General features: G+C 47.6%; 1 protein-coding gene across 4 annotated transcripts in view; it reads left to right on the top strand.

Annotated features, from left to right (window-relative positions):
- Window positions 1-18,162, top strand: part of HST (ARM repeat superfamily protein) — a 164,872-nt gene that overhangs the window by 98,359 nt on the left and 48,351 nt on the right. For all 4 annotated transcript variants that reach the window (XM_086526648.1, XM_086526647.1, XM_086526649.1 and 1 more), the window contains exons 16-18: window positions 8,054-8,157; window positions 8,291-8,594; window positions 8,695-8,924. In XM_086526648.1, coding sequence (XP_086382774.1) covers window positions 8,054-8,157; window positions 8,291-8,594; window positions 8,695-8,924 — 638 coding nt within the window. The remainder of the gene's footprint in view (window positions 1-8,053; window positions 8,158-8,290; window positions 8,595-8,694; window positions 8,925-18,162) is intronic.

Below are 18,162 nucleotides of genomic sequence, written 5' to 3'. Positions count from 1 at the left end.
GCCCCGTCTATGACGTTTATGGGCTGAAAACAGAGAAAAGCAGCAGCTTGTCGCGATGGAAACACGCTCTGTAGGCACTTCTTCGCGAGGGAACTTGCGCACTGGGTCTTGGCGACATCGGGTACACTTGGGACAGTTATGGGCATCACTGGCAAACGTCTTCTTTGCGGATGAACTCTGCAGCAGCATCTCCGCCTTGCAAAAACTGGTCCTCTCCTTTGAGTGAGGGCATGTGATGCTTTTCTAGCTCCTGGCCACGGCACGAATAGCAGAGCATTCGCTGCTCGCGTAGAGATCGTGGCCGTTTTTTCGTTTTTTTTTTTTTTTAAAAATTTTTATTTTATAAATTTAAAATCCGCCTTTCCGCTAGAAAAAGAGAGAAAAAAAACGCTGGCTGATCTGTTGCCTTATTTATCAAATGGCTGCCCACTTATTAAGTGGACGGCCAGTCACCTTTAAAAATGGTCTGAATCTGTCCATAAACTCAATAATAAAACTCAATAAAACCTTATAAGTCAAAAACAATGCTTTCACAGCACTTCCCAGGTGTCCCTGGTTGCAATCACATGCACATTTGCAATGCAAACATAGATTTCTTCGACTTCCTCGCGGAAAAGCATCGGCTTTCCCGAAAAGCAATCCCGCTTTCTCAAAAAGCATCTGTTTTTCCTCAAAGTTTCCTCTGAACCCATCTTCATTCAAGTGCTTGCTTTTCCTTGTGCACAATACCAACACAGTTCGGAATTTCCTCATGACTATGGATATTCCGTTTCCGATGCACTAATCACCCACCTTGTGACGCATCAGGAATACCCATCACCTAGTCCTTTCCTACCGAACTTGCGGTACAATCTCCTTCGCAATGCTCTATGTCACCCATCCTATGACGCATTAGAGATGTCCGTTCCCGGATGGTCGGATACTTCTTTCCGATGCTCTCTGTCACCCATCCGATGTGACACAACAGAAGCACTCGTTCTTGGTGGCCTTACAGATATTCCCTTTCACAGTGCTCCCGCCATTACTTTGAATGACGCACTAGGAATACTCTGTACTCGGATGGCTCCAGTGAGAAAAACCCTCTGACTTAAAATTCCAATAATTCATTTAGAATTATTTTCCTTGGTGTTCCAAGCGAGAAAACCCTCTCACTTATAAATCCAATAATTCATATGGAATTATTTTTTTGTCAGATAAAGCCAATTCAGCAACACTGACTGTTAGTACCGACACACTAGGAACGCACATCTAGCACCTGTACCAATCGATAGTCACATCACACGACATCATATGACAAATCACATTCAACATTCGTTCGGATCTCAGACCATGATTTATCGGCAATGCAATTAGCAATCCCATCTAGATCCACTCGGACTGCATAGATGCAAGATTGACTAATCCCTATTGCAACCATGTCTATCGAGATCATTCAGACCAAAATGCTGCAGTCATTTCGTCTATCAGTTCTTGCACTTAAACAAGTCAAGAACAAATCAGTTTCATATTATCCGGAATTTTATTTCATAAAGTCATACAATAGAATACTGTCAGCTCTTAGTATCCCTGAAGCTCAAAGAGACATTAGTGACTCTAGTATCAAAAGGTATCTGTTGACAAAGGAGCGGAGTAACTTCCCTCATGTGCATACCCACTGCACCATATATCTGGCCAAGCTGAATTCGAGGATCCATTTGGAATAGACTATACTAAACCAAAAGCTTCAAGGTAAAGTTTCACAATCTGAGGAGTATCTGCTAGGTCCTCCTCCTCCATCCACTTCGCATCCAATGCAGGATAGTTCTTGAATTTAACCAAGAATCGCCTTCTCACTTTACCCTTAAATCTTTTTGTCCTTATGTGCCAATATATGTTCTGGAACAAGGATCTCCTCGTTTTGTTCCACTTCGAGTTGCTCATTAGGCTCTCCATCTTCGGGCACATCACCTTTAAAAGGCTTCAAGAGACTCACATGAAAAGCATTGTGAATCCTCCAAGTTTCGGGCAGTTCTAGTCGGAAGGAGACATCATTTATCTTTTCGGAGATCTCGAAAGGTCCATAGTATTGCATACTAAGCTTTGGAAAAAGCCTCTCCTTTCCCTTTTTCTTGCTCAGGCGTGCCTTCTCAAAACGTAAGAGCACCCAATCATTCTCCTTCAATTTCAAATCGCGATGATGGCGATCTGCTGCGTTTTTCTGTCTTTCTTGAGATTTGCTGCAAAGCCTCGCAGACCTTGGCAAAAGCCGTGTCCAAGTCTTGCGTATACTCATCGGCTTCAAAAAATCTTATCTTTCATGCTTAGGAAGGGTGGAACCTTTGGAGCACCTTCAATAATCTCAAATGGCGCCTTCCCCGTCGAAGAGTGTATCGTGTTGTTGTAGGCAAATTCCACCAAAGGTAGATACTTTTCCCATTGAGTCTTTTGATCCGAGATATAAGACTTCAATAAATCTAAAACCACCAAATTCGCAATCTCAGATTGCCCGTCAATCTGCGGGTGGAAAGATGACGAGAACTACAACCGCGTGCCAATGTTCTCCCAAAGTTCCTTCCAAAAGAAACTCGTAAATCTGGGTCCCTTTCGGAGACAATCGTCTCGGGCATGCCATGTAATCTGAAGATCTGGGCCACAAACAGTCTCGCTAAGTGATCCAGCTTGACTGTTTGCTTCACTGGAAAGAAAAGCTCGCTTGCTAAATCTGTCAATAATAGTCCAAATACCATCGTGACCACTCTGTGTTCTCGGGAGATCAAAAATGAAATCCATTGCCCAGGGGCGGGTGGGTATGGGCAAAGGCTGTAACAATCCCCGTGTTGTATGCCTGTCGGACTTGACCTTCTGGCATACCAAGCAACTGCGCACAAACTCGTCCACATCCTTCTTAAGTCTTGGCCAAAAGAAGTATTTCTCTACTCTTGTCAAGTTGGTAGCAATGCCGTGATGACCCGTAAAAGGTGGACAGTGGCATTCGGTCATAACCTTTTTCCTCAACGGCTGTGTAACGCACAACATGGTTTTCCTCATCAAGTAGCCATCCCGAATGGAATATTCCGCTACTGTCTCCCCATCCCATATCCGTTTGAAAATGTCTGCAAAATCTGTATCTGTGGCATAGTGATCGACCATATCTTCGAAGCTCCTTCCGAGACAAAGCATCTGCCACCAAATTCTTCTGTCCTTGCACATGGACAATTGGGAAGTGAAACTGTGACAAGATGTTCGCCCACCGCATCCGCTTTTCCGATAGCTGCTTCTGTGACAAGAAGTAGCGTAAACTCTGATGGTCTGTAAAGACAGTAAAATCCGCTCCGAGTAGGTAATGTCGCCACTGAGCAATGTTAGCATGGATAACCGCCAAAAGCTCTCTCATAAATCTGTGTTGTCTATTCCGGCCTTGAGAACAATTGGCTCTTGTAGGCAATGATATGGCCTTCTTGCATTAAGACCGCACCCAGACTACGACCACAAGCTTCACAATATACTTCAAATGAGTTCTGCAAGTCCGACAAAGTCAAAACTAGTCCTGAAGTCAATTTCTCTTTCAAAGTTTGAAAGGCAGTCACCTCTGTGGGTCCCCACGAGAAAGGGACTCCTTTCTGTGCCAAGATATGCTAAGGGGAAGCAACCTCTGCAAACTTTCTAATGAACCGTCTGTAGTACGAACACAAGCCCAAAAAGCTTCTAACTTCATGGACATTCTTCAAATCGGGCCAATCACGGATAGTCTCTATCTTGGTCGGGTCCATATGCACTCCTGCTGTTAAGACAATGTGTCCCAAAAAGTGTCTTTGGTAGAAAAAATTCACTTTTCTTCGCATTAATCACGAACTTGTGATCTCGTAATGTCTGAAAGACTTGAAGCAGATGTTCTCTATGTTCTGCCTCATCCTTGGAGAAACCAATGATGTCATCAAAGAAAGTGCCAACAAATAGTCTGTACTCTCAAAAAATCCTGTCCATCATCCGGTTAAATGTCGCAGGAGCATTGGTAGGCCAAAACGCATCACCAAAAACTCAAATAAAAGTCGTCCGAAAGGCTATCTTGCAGACGTCTCCCGGCGCGATTCGGATATGATGATATCCACTTTTCAAGTCGATCCTGCTAAAGCACGAGGATCCGTGAAGTCGGTCAAGTATATCATCGATTCTAAGAATCGGAAATCTGTTCTTGATGGATATAATCGATGCACATTCTCCAAGATCCGTCTTTCTTCAAAACCAACAACATTGGAGAGCAGTACGGTGAAGTACTAGGCTGGACAAGACCCTTTTCCAAGAGGTCTTTCACTTGGTTCATAATTTCTTCGTTTTTGGCTCGGCTCACACGGTAAGGTGGCCGGTTCAGTGGTGTGCTTCCAGGTATTAGATCAATAGTATGATCTTCAGGACGAGCGGGTGGTAACTCGCCTGGCAGGCCCTCTGAGAAACAATCGGCATGAGCGTGGAGAAAATCTTGGCGTTCTTTATCAAGTTCAGACATATTTGTCCTAATCTCATCATTCATCTCTCTCAAGAAGATCGAGTAAACAAACAGACTGGATTCTATTAATTTTAAAATGACTGAAGCCGATACAATAGGGATAGACTCGCCCTTTAGTTTTACATCAAGTACAATGGTTCTGTCCTTCTCTATGGTCAAAGTCGCTTTTCTCGCCGATAGTCGACCACGGCGTTGTAGGGAATTCCCAAGAGGACATCACAACCTTCCAAAGGTATTATGTAGAAGTCCTCATGCCCTAAATACCCCCGACAATGCAACCGAAGTTTACCAATGACAGGTGTAATGGCTACGCCCTGTCGGGTGCCGCTAGAACTGCCTCTACTAATGGTCCTATCCGATCGGGTGTGATCTCAAACCATGCCGCCAATTCAGGTGAAATGATGTTGGCCTTGGCTTCTCCATCAAAGAAGATGAGGGCTTCTTGGTCTTTCACTTTGTGCCAAGCTCGGTTCTGTACTCCGGTCCATTGTGCTTGGGTCGGTACTCACGCAATCTTGAACCAGTCCTATTTTCATCTTGCCTTTTCGTCCACGTTCCTCAGCTGCTTTCAAACTCTTAGGCCTTTCTTCGTCCTTGTTGTTCTGTTCTTTCGGTGCCTGTTTAGGGCACTTCGCGGAGATATGCCTAGTTTCCCCGCATCCAAAACACTTCCCCTCTTTGATGTAAAGAGCTCTCTCTTGAGGAGTGAGTTTGGGTCGTGCATCCTTTTCTTTGTTTTCTGGGTTGCTCTTCCTCTTTCTACTTTCATTTTTCAAAGTCTGTGCGGTCCTTTGCGTCATGATTTCATCTGTGGGGTAGGTCAAACTGCCCGAGTAAATGGCAAAACCCCGTTTTGCATGACTCATCAGCTCCTGAATGGAAGCTGACTTTTGTTCTAAGGAGTGATCTTGGATCTTTGAAGGATCTTGGATCTTGGATCTTTGTATCCTTCTTGGTCCTCCGAAGATGGTTCCAAGCAATTCGTATGTCGCGTTCATACTCTGGAGTCAGCCAAGAAGAAAGAAAAAGCCTTTTAAATTTCAGCCATTTGACTGGCGCCGTCTTGTTTATTAGAAGCGTGGACCACCAAGTTCGAGCATTTCCCTTGAAGTAAGAGGCAGCTCTCCGAATCTTGTAGTGCTTTGAGTAACACCCTCTTGAGAAATCTATGTCAAACTACTGTATGAAAGACAAAGCCTTCGAAGCATCTCTATAACCAGAAAACGTGTCAAATTTAATTGGCTGTCCACCTTCCTTAAACTCTCGGACTTTCTTGCTTTTATCTTCCAGAAAGTCATACTGATTGGCTTTATAAAAATTCTTCTTCTTTGCATAAAAGCTGCTGTCGTCAGAGTCTGAAAGGGCAAGAAAAAGGCAAAGAAGCCTAAATCTCGCCTAGTGGTTGACAGTTCTACAGAGGACTCGTCTTCAGCTTTGCTTTTTGCTTCGCTTTTTGCCCTTTTTGTCTTCTTCGCTCAAGTTAGAAGAGCTAGAAGAACTGTCAGAAGAAAAAGAAGAAGAAGAAGAACTAGGTACTCCTTCAAATCAAACACGCTTCTTCTGCTTTCTTGCCGATGCAAATGTAGACTGACGACCCAAATATCCGTGGAAGTCAGTTCCTTTCTTCTGCTTTTTGTCGTGCTTTTCTGCTTTGTTCTGCGCGTCAAAAAGCTGAGCAATTCGTGCATCAACCACCTCTTCTAATTCTTGCTTTGTGTACATCCTTGGAGTAGGAGGTTTCTTAAGTGCCGGTTTGAGGGGTGGTTCTGCGGTTTGCCGCCACTTTGCATGCACCTCGTCGAAGGAGGTCTGGCTCATAAATTTTGCAAATTTCGGGTCCTTCGCAAAATTTAGCATCATCTTTGTTGCATTGCTGATCAATCGTCAACGACTCAACGCTCCATCTCTTTGATCTCCACCTGAGTAGGCCGAGGCGGGCTGTACTCCTCGCATGAATCTTCGTTGTGATCTCTTCCTGTATCTCCGGATGCAGAGGAAGTCGACTGATCTCCGTCTGAAGCCATAAGTGCCGCGTAAAAAGGATCGGATTTCCCGTAGAAGAGAAATCGGCCGTGTTCTGATACCACTGTAACAGACTTGGACACTCCAAGTCGAGATTCTACCGCGACACCACAAGAGTTCACTTCAAAACAGTTCATAGTTCACAATTGATTCGACACTGGCCCGACGGAGTTCCGTGCCTAGAGATATTGGCCCCAAAGACTGGCGCCCCTTTCGGTATTTCTTTTTATATTAATCTGCAACTCAAATTACAAAGGAGTGGTCGGGACTCACTCTCAGAGTCTACGTCAACTTTGGTGTCTTTCCTTCTCCACTATAGAAGTATTGTCGCAATATCAAAGTTTCTACCAGGCATGAGCTTATGGATCATGGGAGAGTTGGCTACAAGATGCTGGATGGGATGCTTACATTCACAACTAATAAACCTACCTCTAGCAATGCTTCCCTACTTCCTAGTCCTACATCTTCCGACTCTAACCACACAAACTGGCAAGCTTTGCAAACTCTAAACTTGAATGCTATGCAACGAGAAGCTTTGAGGAAGAACAATCAGTGCAACCAATGTTTTCAAACAGGACAATGCTATGCAACGAGAAGCTTTGAGGAAGAACAATCAGTGCAACCAATGTTTTCAAACAGGACGTACCTTTTGTACTTCTCTCTCTTTACGGTAACCTAACTTGTCTTCTAACCCTCAACCTAAGAAACATCCTAAGTCTTCTGCTGGCTTGATTGTCGACATGATTGGTACTTTGTGCAACGATGAGTCTCGAGAACTTTGTAGCGCTTAAGGACAACAAAAGGAGAAAAAGCTTTGATGTTCTTTGACCCTGGAGCTTCTGAGAATTTTCAGCGTGGGCAATGGTGTGTAGACAAGGAGAGTCATGAACAATGAAGTATTCTTGTCAAATATGGTCCTTTATGAAGCAAAGAGCATGAAAAGCAAGCTTTTTAATTGTGCTAATAGCTGCTCAAAGAGGCATAATTTTTCATTCTCTTAGACATTTGTAGACTTGTACATGTTGCGGGCAGAAAATTGATTTGCTAATGGAGCTCTATTAGCTGATGCAGAAGATGAGTTCAACCATCATGAAACACCATAGGGTTTAAGCATTATATCAGGGTTTCAGTAGTGAATTCCGACATGTGTTGGCTTGCTGCAATACTGCAGAAGTAGATGCTACATTGGTACCTGTTAATGGCAGAAGCTGATGCCACACTGATGCCTGCTAAGTACAGATTCCTGACCCTTTTCTAGTATTTAGATGGAGGATGGCTCTAAGAGATGGAGGATGGCTGCCTTAGAGCATGGTGCTTAGGAGTCTTAGAACCGTGGAGCTTGATGCAGATGATACTGGTGCTGCATACAGTAGGCTTAAGAGACCGTCTTTTTAAGAGCCGATTTGTACGTAAGAGTTACTTTGACCTAGGACATTTGAATTTTCTTTCACTGCTGCCTCTTAGTTATCTTGTGCTTTTAAGCAACTCCCCACCCCCAAAATTTATCTCCAGCTGAAAACTATCTTCATTCTCCTTAGCTTTGTGTAGGTCATTTGGAAAACTATTTCTGCTTTGCAAGAGCAGGGTTTGCTCCAGCAAGGGGAGCATAACTTGATTGCAGAGGCTTTCTTGGTGGCTGGCTCAGCAGCAGGGTAAATCATGGAGCAGTTAGAACTTTTAAGTATTTCAACTCTTTTTTGCTGAGATTTTTTGTTTTAAACCCTGCATTTTGTTTTGCTTTCTGCCATTTTTGTCACTCTTTCTGAACTTACTACTTTTAAGCAGCAAAGAATGCGAAGCAAGGGCTTTTGACTGTTTCCTGAGCCCCATACAGTCCAGATGGAAGATTAATCATTTTCAAGAGCGGTTTCTATCAGCTCCTGGAAATCTTCTGGCTTTACTGACAAAGCAGACAACTAATTCACAGAATGATGAAATGTGGTCAATTTTCCATTCAATAGTCTTCACTGAGCGGGTCGTGAAACGGTGTGCAAGTCAATATCCTGATGTTTGGCGTGGGGGAACTGCAATTGAACCTTTTCATCCTATAATTAATCATATGAAGTGGATTGTTATGCCTCTCTTACAGGTCATGGAGCATTTTCTATCTTTGCCTTTATCTTTCAGCTGCTATCTCATTTCAACCATGTCCAATATTGTTGGATGAATTTGTAAATTTTGATTTGCAGCTATTGCGTTGCATCCATGCTTTATGGTCTCCCAAAATCAAACATTCCTTACCAACTATTGTACAAGGTGCCTTGCGGATGAGTAGTGCAGAACAAGCATCTGTTATTGGAGAAGCTGGCACAAAATCTGCAAAAGCGAATGCTTCTGATGTGGAGACACAAGCTGAAAATCAAGTTGATGGAAACGAAAACGAGATTAGGAATTGGTTGAAGGGAGTGCGAGACAGCAGGTACCAAATTCCCATGTTTATGGTTTTGAATGGTCCTAGATTTCATGTCTGTTTGCTTGTTTCAACTCTGTTTTAACTATATTCTGCTCTGCTATAAGACTCTCTCTCTCTCTCTCTCTCTCTCTCTCTCTCTCTCTCTCTCTCTCTCTCTCTGATACTTCAGAGGAGATGCTGAGAGAGTTGGATGTTGCAGAGACGGGCCTATCCAGACTATCACAGGATGGAGAACACACTGAGTATGGACGACACTTGATAGACATGGGGACTGCACATGGATTGGTCATCTTGAATGGCCTATAGAGATTTCCCGCTGCTGGGGGTTTTACGTGCTTTCCACACAGACATGGAGCCAGCACAGTGGATTATGTCATGGCACAGCCGAGCCTCATCTCTAGTATCCAGGACCTCACGGTTGGACCCAGACCTGTTGGTGTGGCAGTGGATCATGCTCTTGTGTCGCTGACCATTTCTTTTCAGTTTAGTGTAGCACACAGGCGACGGGCAACAGCCCCTACTCACTACACCTTTACACGGGAGACGGACTTTGTATACATAGATGGGATCTACAGACGCCTGTGCACAGAGGATCCAGGGCGACCTCTGGAGGAGCTTACTACTATACTGACATAGACACTACATGATGCAACAGCAGAGGCATACCCACATACCCAGCTTGAGCAGAGAAGCCGTTCGGGAAGCATGCCCCAGAACAGCTGGTATGATGAGGAATGCCGGGACACTAGAGCTAGACTTCAGAAGGAGGTGCTTTTGGGGGACATCACTCACAGGCAGTCACAGATTGACTTCCGACGCCTAGTGCGGCGAAAGAAGAGGGCTTTTTTGGCTCGCCTAGATCAGGATCTATACCAGCTATTCTTGAGTCAGGACTCACGTGAGGCATGGAGGCTCTTTCATGAGCACTCCCCCCCCCCTGCCATCACTTCTACAGAGGCGTGGGGCCAGTATGCATCATCTTTGTACACAGTTCCTGAGCAACCCCCCCTTCCCGACCCCCCCGATCCATGCCCACACACATGTGCTTTTTTCACCGCTGAGATGGTGAGGAAGGCCATTGACAGGATGAGGACTGGGAGAGCATATGATCATGATGGCCTAGTGGCTGAGCATTTCACGCATGCCAGAGATTTACTAGCAGAGCTTCTAGCGGTTATGTTTAACCGTGCCATGTGTGAGGGCTTGCCTGATACTTGGAGCCTATCTACTATTGTACCCATCTTCAAGTCGGGAGACCCCATGGAGCCTGGGAACTATCGCACTATCATGATTGGACACACATTGGCACGGTTGTACGCATCTATTCTTGAGCAGCAGCTGAGTAGATGGGCAGAGAGGGAGGGGATACGCGCAGCCGGGCAGGCAGGTTTCAGGAGGGGTTTTTCTACTTTGGACCATATCTTGACACTCTGAGCCATCATTGAGGAGGGCAGAGCGCATGGGAGACGGATCTATTGTAGCTTTGTGGATTTCCGCAAAGCATTTGACACAGTGCCCAGAGCTAGATTGATGCGCAGATTACAGCAGATGGGAGTACCCAAAGAGCTCATTTGGGGGGTCATGGCATTATACAGGTCAGTAGTGGGGCATGTACGCACCCCAGAGGGTCTATCCACACCGGTTTACTCCACTATTGGGGTGAAGCAGGGCTGCCCGCTCTCTCCTACTCTATTTGGTATGGATGTAGATGAGGCTTCTGACTACATTGAGAGAGATGGTGATAGAGGTGCACAGCTGGCAGGGACATGGATTCCACTATTGTTATATGCTGATGATATTGTGTTGATCTCCGACTCTCCGGAGGGGATGCAACGTCACTTGGATGCTTTGCATAGGTTTGCCCAAGAAAGTGGTCTGTTCGTAAACCTTGGTAAAACCAAGGTCATGGTATTTAATACCACCCCACAGTGGATTAGGAGATCAGCACCTGCCTTCACATACGGCCAGGAGAAGGTGGAGTATACAGATGCTTACACTTACCTTGGAGTGGTTTTTAGTGGGCCAGCATTTTCATTAAGGAGGGCAGCAGAGGCTAGATTGACCAGAGCCCATGCAGCATTGGGTAGATTGGAAAGGATGTGTTCACAGGTTCAGTTTCAGGAGCCTCGGACGAAGCTCTGGCTCTTTGACACTCTGGTGGCTTCTGCATTGCTTTATGGAGCTGAGATTTGGGGACCTTCACTGGATCATCATGGGAGGACGGGCCGCAGGGATGGATGGGGGGACATGGAGAAGCCTCTGGTCTCTATGATCTCGCGGCTCATTAGAGCCAAGGCTTCAGTACCACGTGCTATTGTACGAGCAGAGGTAGCTGCCCCCCCACTGGTGGTTGAGGCGCTCACCAGATCTGTCTCCTTCATGCACCGCATATGGGAACTTCCCAAAGACAGATATGCACGCCTTGCACTTGAGTCCTCTCGACAGTTAGCCATGCAAGGAGATACAGCATGCTGGTACGGGGAGATGACATCATGGTTTCAGATGCATGGGTTTAGCATAGACAGATTGCCCCCCTTCTAGTACTCACTGGATGCGCCCTCTCTGACTCTTACACAGTTCGAGGTAACCAGGCTCATTCGCCAAGATTTGACTCAGCTAGACACCAAGAGGACATGGATACAACCAGCACAAGAGCTAGGCACGAAGATGGCTTTCTACAGAGAGCATCTCCTCCAGCTTATGGAGGATGGTTTTGTGACGAGGCCCAGCTACATGGACACCCACTTGTCTCATGGAATACGATGTGCTATTGGCCAGATTCGCACATCTTCACACCAGCTGCGGATCGAGACCGGGAGATACAACGGAATACCAGCAGAGGCCAGGACATGCCCCCTGTGTGACATCGAGCCCGAGACAGAGTTGCACTACACATGCCATTGCCCCGTCTACTACGAGATACGAGGCCGCTTCCATTGCTTGTTCAGAGAGGGCTTTGGACCTTTCGCTAGAGCCATGCGGTACGAGGATCAGAGATGCCTGGGTTTGTTTTTGCTCGAGCTGCGCAGACACAGAGAGAGCCTGATGAGAAGAGAGGCTAGCCAGTCTCAGAGACAGATCACAGACTTCTCTAGAGCTGCCACTAGACACCCAGAGGAGTTACTACCACAACAGAGCCCGTCGCTTTACACCAGAGGCATACTAATCGACCGAGCGACTGAGCTAGGGAGATCCAGACGCCCATGACTGTGGAGGACTACACAACATCGACGGAGGGTGCATCAGAGGATTCGGATCACTTTGGCTCGACATGCACGACGCCCGGTCAGACTTCTGACCATGGAGGAGTGACGGCATTATTTTGATATTTGAGTCACAAAAGGGCTTACAACAACACCTTGAGGCTCTTGGCGACTTTTGTACACAGAGAGGGCTGACAATGAACCTTGGGAAAACCAAGGTCATGATCTTTCAGTGCGAAAGTCTTTATGGTTGCAGATGGACAAGTAGAGGTGGTGGAGTCTTTTGTATACTTGGGAGTCACCTTTGCCAGCCCACCTAGGCGCTTCGCCATTACAAAGGGGAGTATGAACAGACTCACCAGATTGTTAAAGAGGAGATTTCATTACACACACTTTCAGGAGCCCCACACCCCCGCACCAAGGGGTGGCCCTTCGACATTTTGGTCACCCCAGCTTTGATGTATGCTGCAGCAGTACGGGCCTGTGAATTATCAACCACTTCATGGACATAGATTTAGAGACCACTGATATATATGATATCATGCTTGTTCCGCAAGACGTGTAAGGATTCTAGGTACTAATCCTTAATTAAGTACTTAAACTCATGATTAAGACTTAAGAAACTGAACTAAACTCAAAGAAAGACTTAGAAGACTCTGTGTTTGATTGATTGAATGACTTGTTGAAAACTGAGTACAATAGGCTCCTTATATAGGAGACGAAGAGACACAAATGAAAAGACACGTCTCCTGGTGAAGAGACATGACTTTAGACGTAAAGACACATCCTTTCGGCGAAGAGCTGCAACTATTGGGCGAAGAGTCGCACCCACAGAGCGAAGGGACATGACCAGTCATCTAAGGAGTGTGGCTTTTGACGAAGAGGCACGTCTCTTGAGCGAAGGGTCGTGACCATCCAAGCGTAGGGGTCCTCCTTGGCATGGCACTTCGCATATCTGCAACTAGGAGTAGATGTAATATTGCAACATAGTCACAATCGTGACATTCCCTCCCTCCTTAAATAAAACCCAAGGTAGTTGAAGAGAAGGAAATGTATTGTTGTAGTGCTTCTGCATCCAAAGCTCTTTCTGTTAAGTCCCATGTCATGGCACTGTTATTGACCATGACTATTTTGCCAAACTGAAAAACTGATCATATCTGCAACTTGATAAGTGCCTTTGTCAAAGTTATTTGTAACTTCGAGCTTTGTCCAGATTGAATCTTTATCTGCTTCAAGTGAAACTATTGGTAAACTGAGTTGATTTTCGTGTTGAGTGATGACCACTGGTTGAAAATCTGTAAGGTATTCCATTGGTTTATTTGGAATAGTAAAATCCTGTTGAAGGGATGTCGTAAACTGAGACAGAGTAGTGTTTGGAGGTATATCCATTTGTAAAGGTTTATCACTAGAATGCCAACTCCCCACTGCTGTAGCTCTGTGTGCAACTAGCCACTGGAACAAAGTGACTCGCCTCAGTAGTTGTTAGTCCCACAAACACTCCCAAAAGCTTGACAAGAACTCAGCTGTGAGACCCTCCTCTTGCCAATGAAGTGCTGCAGCAAGACGAGCCTCTCTCTGTGCTGCCAATACGTGTTGCCCGAGTCGGACAATGTGTTGAAAGAAAGGGATCCCAATGTGATCGGCTGAAGAGAAGGGGTCTCTCCAAAACCACTCTCCAGGGTCCCACTGCACTCGTGCCAGAGGGCAGCTCTCCCAAGCCCAAAGCCGCCAGTGGTCTATCTCAAGATTTGCTGGGATATGTGACAAGTCCTCCCACAGATGCCCACTAGTATCCTCTAAAAAAGGCACTCTGCAACCTTTGGAGCCTCTATTGAGACTGTGTAGGCGACCCTCGCCCTTGATCTCAAAGAACATGGGGGGTACGGACTCCAAGCAAGCACGAACTGCGATGCGGACCTCTTGTCGCGTGAAGGCCCCCATCCATCTGGGAGCTGCTGTCTCTAGAGGGGTGAGCCATTCAGCTGGTAAAGCCTCTGTAATGTCCTGGCACATGCTTTGCACCCCTCTCATGCCTCCTAGCTGGATGCTCTGTTCCTCCTCTGGCAAACCTGAAAACTGAAGCCAGTCGCCGAGAGTGTGGACTGGGCCCTCTGCCATGGGACCCCAAGAAACACGAGGCCTACTACCAACCAAGTGGCCTTCCTGAGTGCTAACCATGGGGTTCCAAACAAGGGGCTGTCTCAAGCGCTCCTCCATGCAAGTGGGTTGGTGCTGCTCCACGCCACTCCGCAGTTGCTCCCAAGATCAAAGCAGGCTCACAGCAAACCGATCCTCCAACCTCCTGCTTAGATCAACTCTGCTCATCTCTGCAAAGATCCACCTGATGGAAGGGCTCCAAGGGCCTCTTGCATGAGGGACTCGAGCTCGAAGCCACTGAAACAACTCCTCCTTCCAGGGCTCCTCCCCTAGAAGCAGTCCTTTGACAACAAACTTCTCAAGAAGGGCTCTGTTATGCTGTGCTGGGTCTATAATCCCCAGCCCCCTTTGAGAACACAGAAAGGTGATGACCTGCCAGGCTACTTTGGTTCGGGCTAATTGGATGTCGCGCCTTGACCAAAGAAAGTTCCTGATCAGCCTCTCTAGCTGGATGATACAGGAGCTCGAGAAGGTCCAGTAAGGCGTGATGTACCACATAGTAGCCAACAACACTTAGTTGGCCACTTCAACTCTGCCTGCCAAAGAGAGCTGTGCCGAACTACAATGCAACAACTTCCTCCTAATGGACATGAGGAGGGGAGCAGTCTGCTGCTAAGGGGACAAGTCCAGGCCAACCTGACAACCCAAATAACGAACTGCAGTCCCTAGGGGAATTCATCTAAAACCCTCACTATGTGACCAATCAGGCGCAGGAGCACTGTCAACCCAGAAAGCTACCGTCTTCCTCCAGTTGATCCATGGATGCACAACAAAACACCTCAACAGCCTGCTCACACCTGTGTAGATCGGCCTCTCGGCCCTCCAAGGACAAGGCTAAGTCGTCGGCAAACTAAGCGTCAAGAAGCTCATCTGCCCTAATAGGGAGCTCAAGACCAGGCAAGCCAACCTGCTGAGAAGTCAAAAATCTGCTCATCGCCTCAGCATAGAATATAAAGAGAAGGGGGCTAGAAGGCAACCTTGTCTGACCGAACGCGTGAGCAAAAAGCGTTCCCCTCTTCCTCCTGCTAAGAGCACCTGACTGTGCGCACGCCTGTAGAGAGCTGATACGCTTATGATGCAAGCATCTGAGAAACGCATCCTGCGTAGAGTGCCCTCCAGGAAGTCCGAGTCAACTCTGTAAGGCCTTCTCAAAATCGAGGGATACCTCTAGGTCCAAATGCAACTGATCAAAATGTCTCATAGGGACCACGCAAAATCTGACCACATCGTCTAATGCAGCTCTCACAAAGATGATGCTCCTGTAGCATAAGAATATCAATCTCACCACCCATAAGGCATCGTTGAAGCTCCTGACGCAACCGACCCCTCTGACCTTGAAACTGGGGCTCTCCTAAGCCCTGCACATTCCATGAGACGATCCTCATGGAGTCGGTGAGAAAAAACAAATGGCGCAGCAGTAGCCAACCTGGCTATCTTGGAGGCCAGCTTGGATGGGGAGTAATCCGCATCCGAGTGACCTCTAGACAAACACATCTGAAGTGATTGTCCCATCGAGGCCCAGGCCGAGCGTGTAGCCCGTAGGGCTACATCCTCTGTCCAAGAATCCTCATGTAAAAATACATAGCAAGGGGGGCTCTGAGTGTCAACAACAAGTGCACCACAATGTGCCTGCAACTTGCTGCATCCGTCTGCGTCGCACTAAACTTGGCTAAAGGCCAAAGTGTCTGTACCAGATCTGTCACCCCCAGGTCTCGTGTGTGGTGGGGGAACTCAAAAGCATGGACCTAGAGCCAACCAAGAACTGTATGCAAGGTCCACTGTATGATTCTTGCCGCACCACAGAAAGGAGAAACCTACCGTTGTATCCAGAGCCTTAGTGCCTCGGGCTGGTAGAAAGAGGACGTGAACTTGAAAGCAAGCTTCCTCGAGGTCGGAAGAAGGGTCACCAAGGAAGCGTGTGAAGCTATAGTCGAAGAAGTCCCAGCGTTTGCGAATGTCAAAGCTGGTCAAACCCCGAGTGACTGCTGCAAAAGGAGAGGTTTGAACCCAAAGTGGCGTCCTCAGGTGGGGCTGTCCCTCCTGAGCCATTGGACTCGTAGTGAAAGCACTACCAAGAGATCGTCTTGCTGCAGATGTGTGTCAAGTCCCCTGCATCTGAGGAGGAGTGTGGGATGGGTCGGGTGATGAGGTTGAGGGCCCCATCAGGGGGAGAGGAGGAGCGGGAGGAGGGGGTGGGGGAGGAGTGGGAGGAGGAGGAGGCGAAACTGAGGAGTCTGAAGGTGGAGTTGAGGTGAAGGGGGCCTCCTCAGGGGACTCTTGTTGGAGGGGGTGAAAATGGTTCCCTATTGGAACCCAACGCTACTAAGCTGCAAGAGGTCCACCACGGGGGGGGGGGGTAGTGTGGCGAGCCGCCTGTCCTTGTCGACTGCGGCCGGGCACCTGCTGCTGACCGTCAGCTGTCTGATCGTTGGCCTCTGTCGAGGTACCGGCCTGTGTGTCCTGGGTACCTATTTGCTGCGCATGCTCAGCTTTGGGAGGTTGCGCATGCACTGTGAGTCAAGATCTTTTGAGGACATGCCTTTGCTAAGTGACCCATCTGCCTACAAATGAAGCACTGGTTCGAGAGTCCGGAAGACTCCACCCTTTGGCGTAAGGCCGCCTAACCACCCCCCACTCACCCTAGGTAGAAGGACCACCTTCGGGAGAGTATGAGTGTCACGAACCAGAACGGGTATTGAGGGCACACTGGCAGCCTTGGCTGCAACTGAAGCTGCTGTGCACGGGGTCTCCAAGACGGTCCCAATCTCGGAACGAATCCTAGAAAGAAGCGGTAAGTACTCCCTTGGCAGGCCAGGGAAGCAGACCGAAATAGGCAAGTCTGCCCACTAGAACATCCGATGCTAGATCGAATCCATGGCGCCACCGTTCGAAATGAGCTCTGACCGCTCGGATGGCCAACGGGCTCATCAAGATGACCTTGGCAGCCATCTTTGGAGTCTCAAACTCTATCTGATAGTATCCTTGCCCGAGAAGTTGGATGTTAATGATCTTCCCTACCTCTGCTAAAAGGCGGGCGTGCAGAAGGTCGCATACCTCTCCTCGACTGGGACGACATAATCTTGCAGATGACAGAGGTGGCCTGAAGGCGCTCCACCTTTAATGCGAGGCTCGCTTGCTTTGCTAGCGACAGAGCAAGTCGAATGGTGGGCTCAGCGTGGTCTGACGAGGGGGCTTCATTAAGTCCCTCTGTGGCAGAGCACGAGCCTCCATCTGTCTGCTACTGCAAGCGAGGGCGGAGAAGAGAAGGCATGCTCTTGGCGGAACGAAATGCCAAGCAAATCGGATGATATGTTGACGAATCTGGACAACCAGAACGGGGGGGGGGGGAGAGGCAGCGGACTGAGGGAGGGAAGGGACGATGGAAGCGCGGGATGAGAGGGAGCAGGATGAGGCGGCGCGAGCAGGCTGGAGCGAGATTTGGGGGGGGGGGGGGGGGGGGGGGGTGCGATGGCGCACGAAGCAGCAGCAGCGAGCAGTGATCAACGATTTCAGATTTTTCGTTGTAAAACGGGGTTCCTTTTACATGGGGACCATCTAAGATTGCAGCCTTCAAGACTCTCAAAGAAAAGTTGACAACTAGTCCAGTGTTAGTGTTACTAGACTTGCAATAACCTTTTGAAGTTTACTATGATGCTTGTGGTTCTAGTCTGGGAGCGGTCTTAATGCAGGAGGGCCATGTTATAGCTTATGAGAGCAGAATGTTTTCTTGACCTGAACGGGCTGCACAGATTTATGAGAGAGAGCTTTTGGCGGTTATCCATGCTCTTACTCCGTGGTGACACTTTCTTCTAGGAGCCGATTTGACAGTGTTCACCGTCCACCAGAGTTTGCGATACTTTTTGTATCAAAAGCAGCTTTTGGAC

Source organism: Adiantum capillus-veneris, chromosome 13 (assembly GCF_014529385.1).
Source record: "Adiantum capillus-veneris isolate H3 chromosome 13, ASM1452938v2, whole genome shotgun sequence".
Taxonomy (NCBI): Eukaryota; Viridiplantae; Streptophyta; class Polypodiopsida; order Polypodiales; family Pteridaceae; genus Adiantum; species Adiantum capillus-veneris.
Note: the sequence above shows the minus strand (reverse complement) of the source record. Positions and strands in the feature narration are given on the sequence as shown.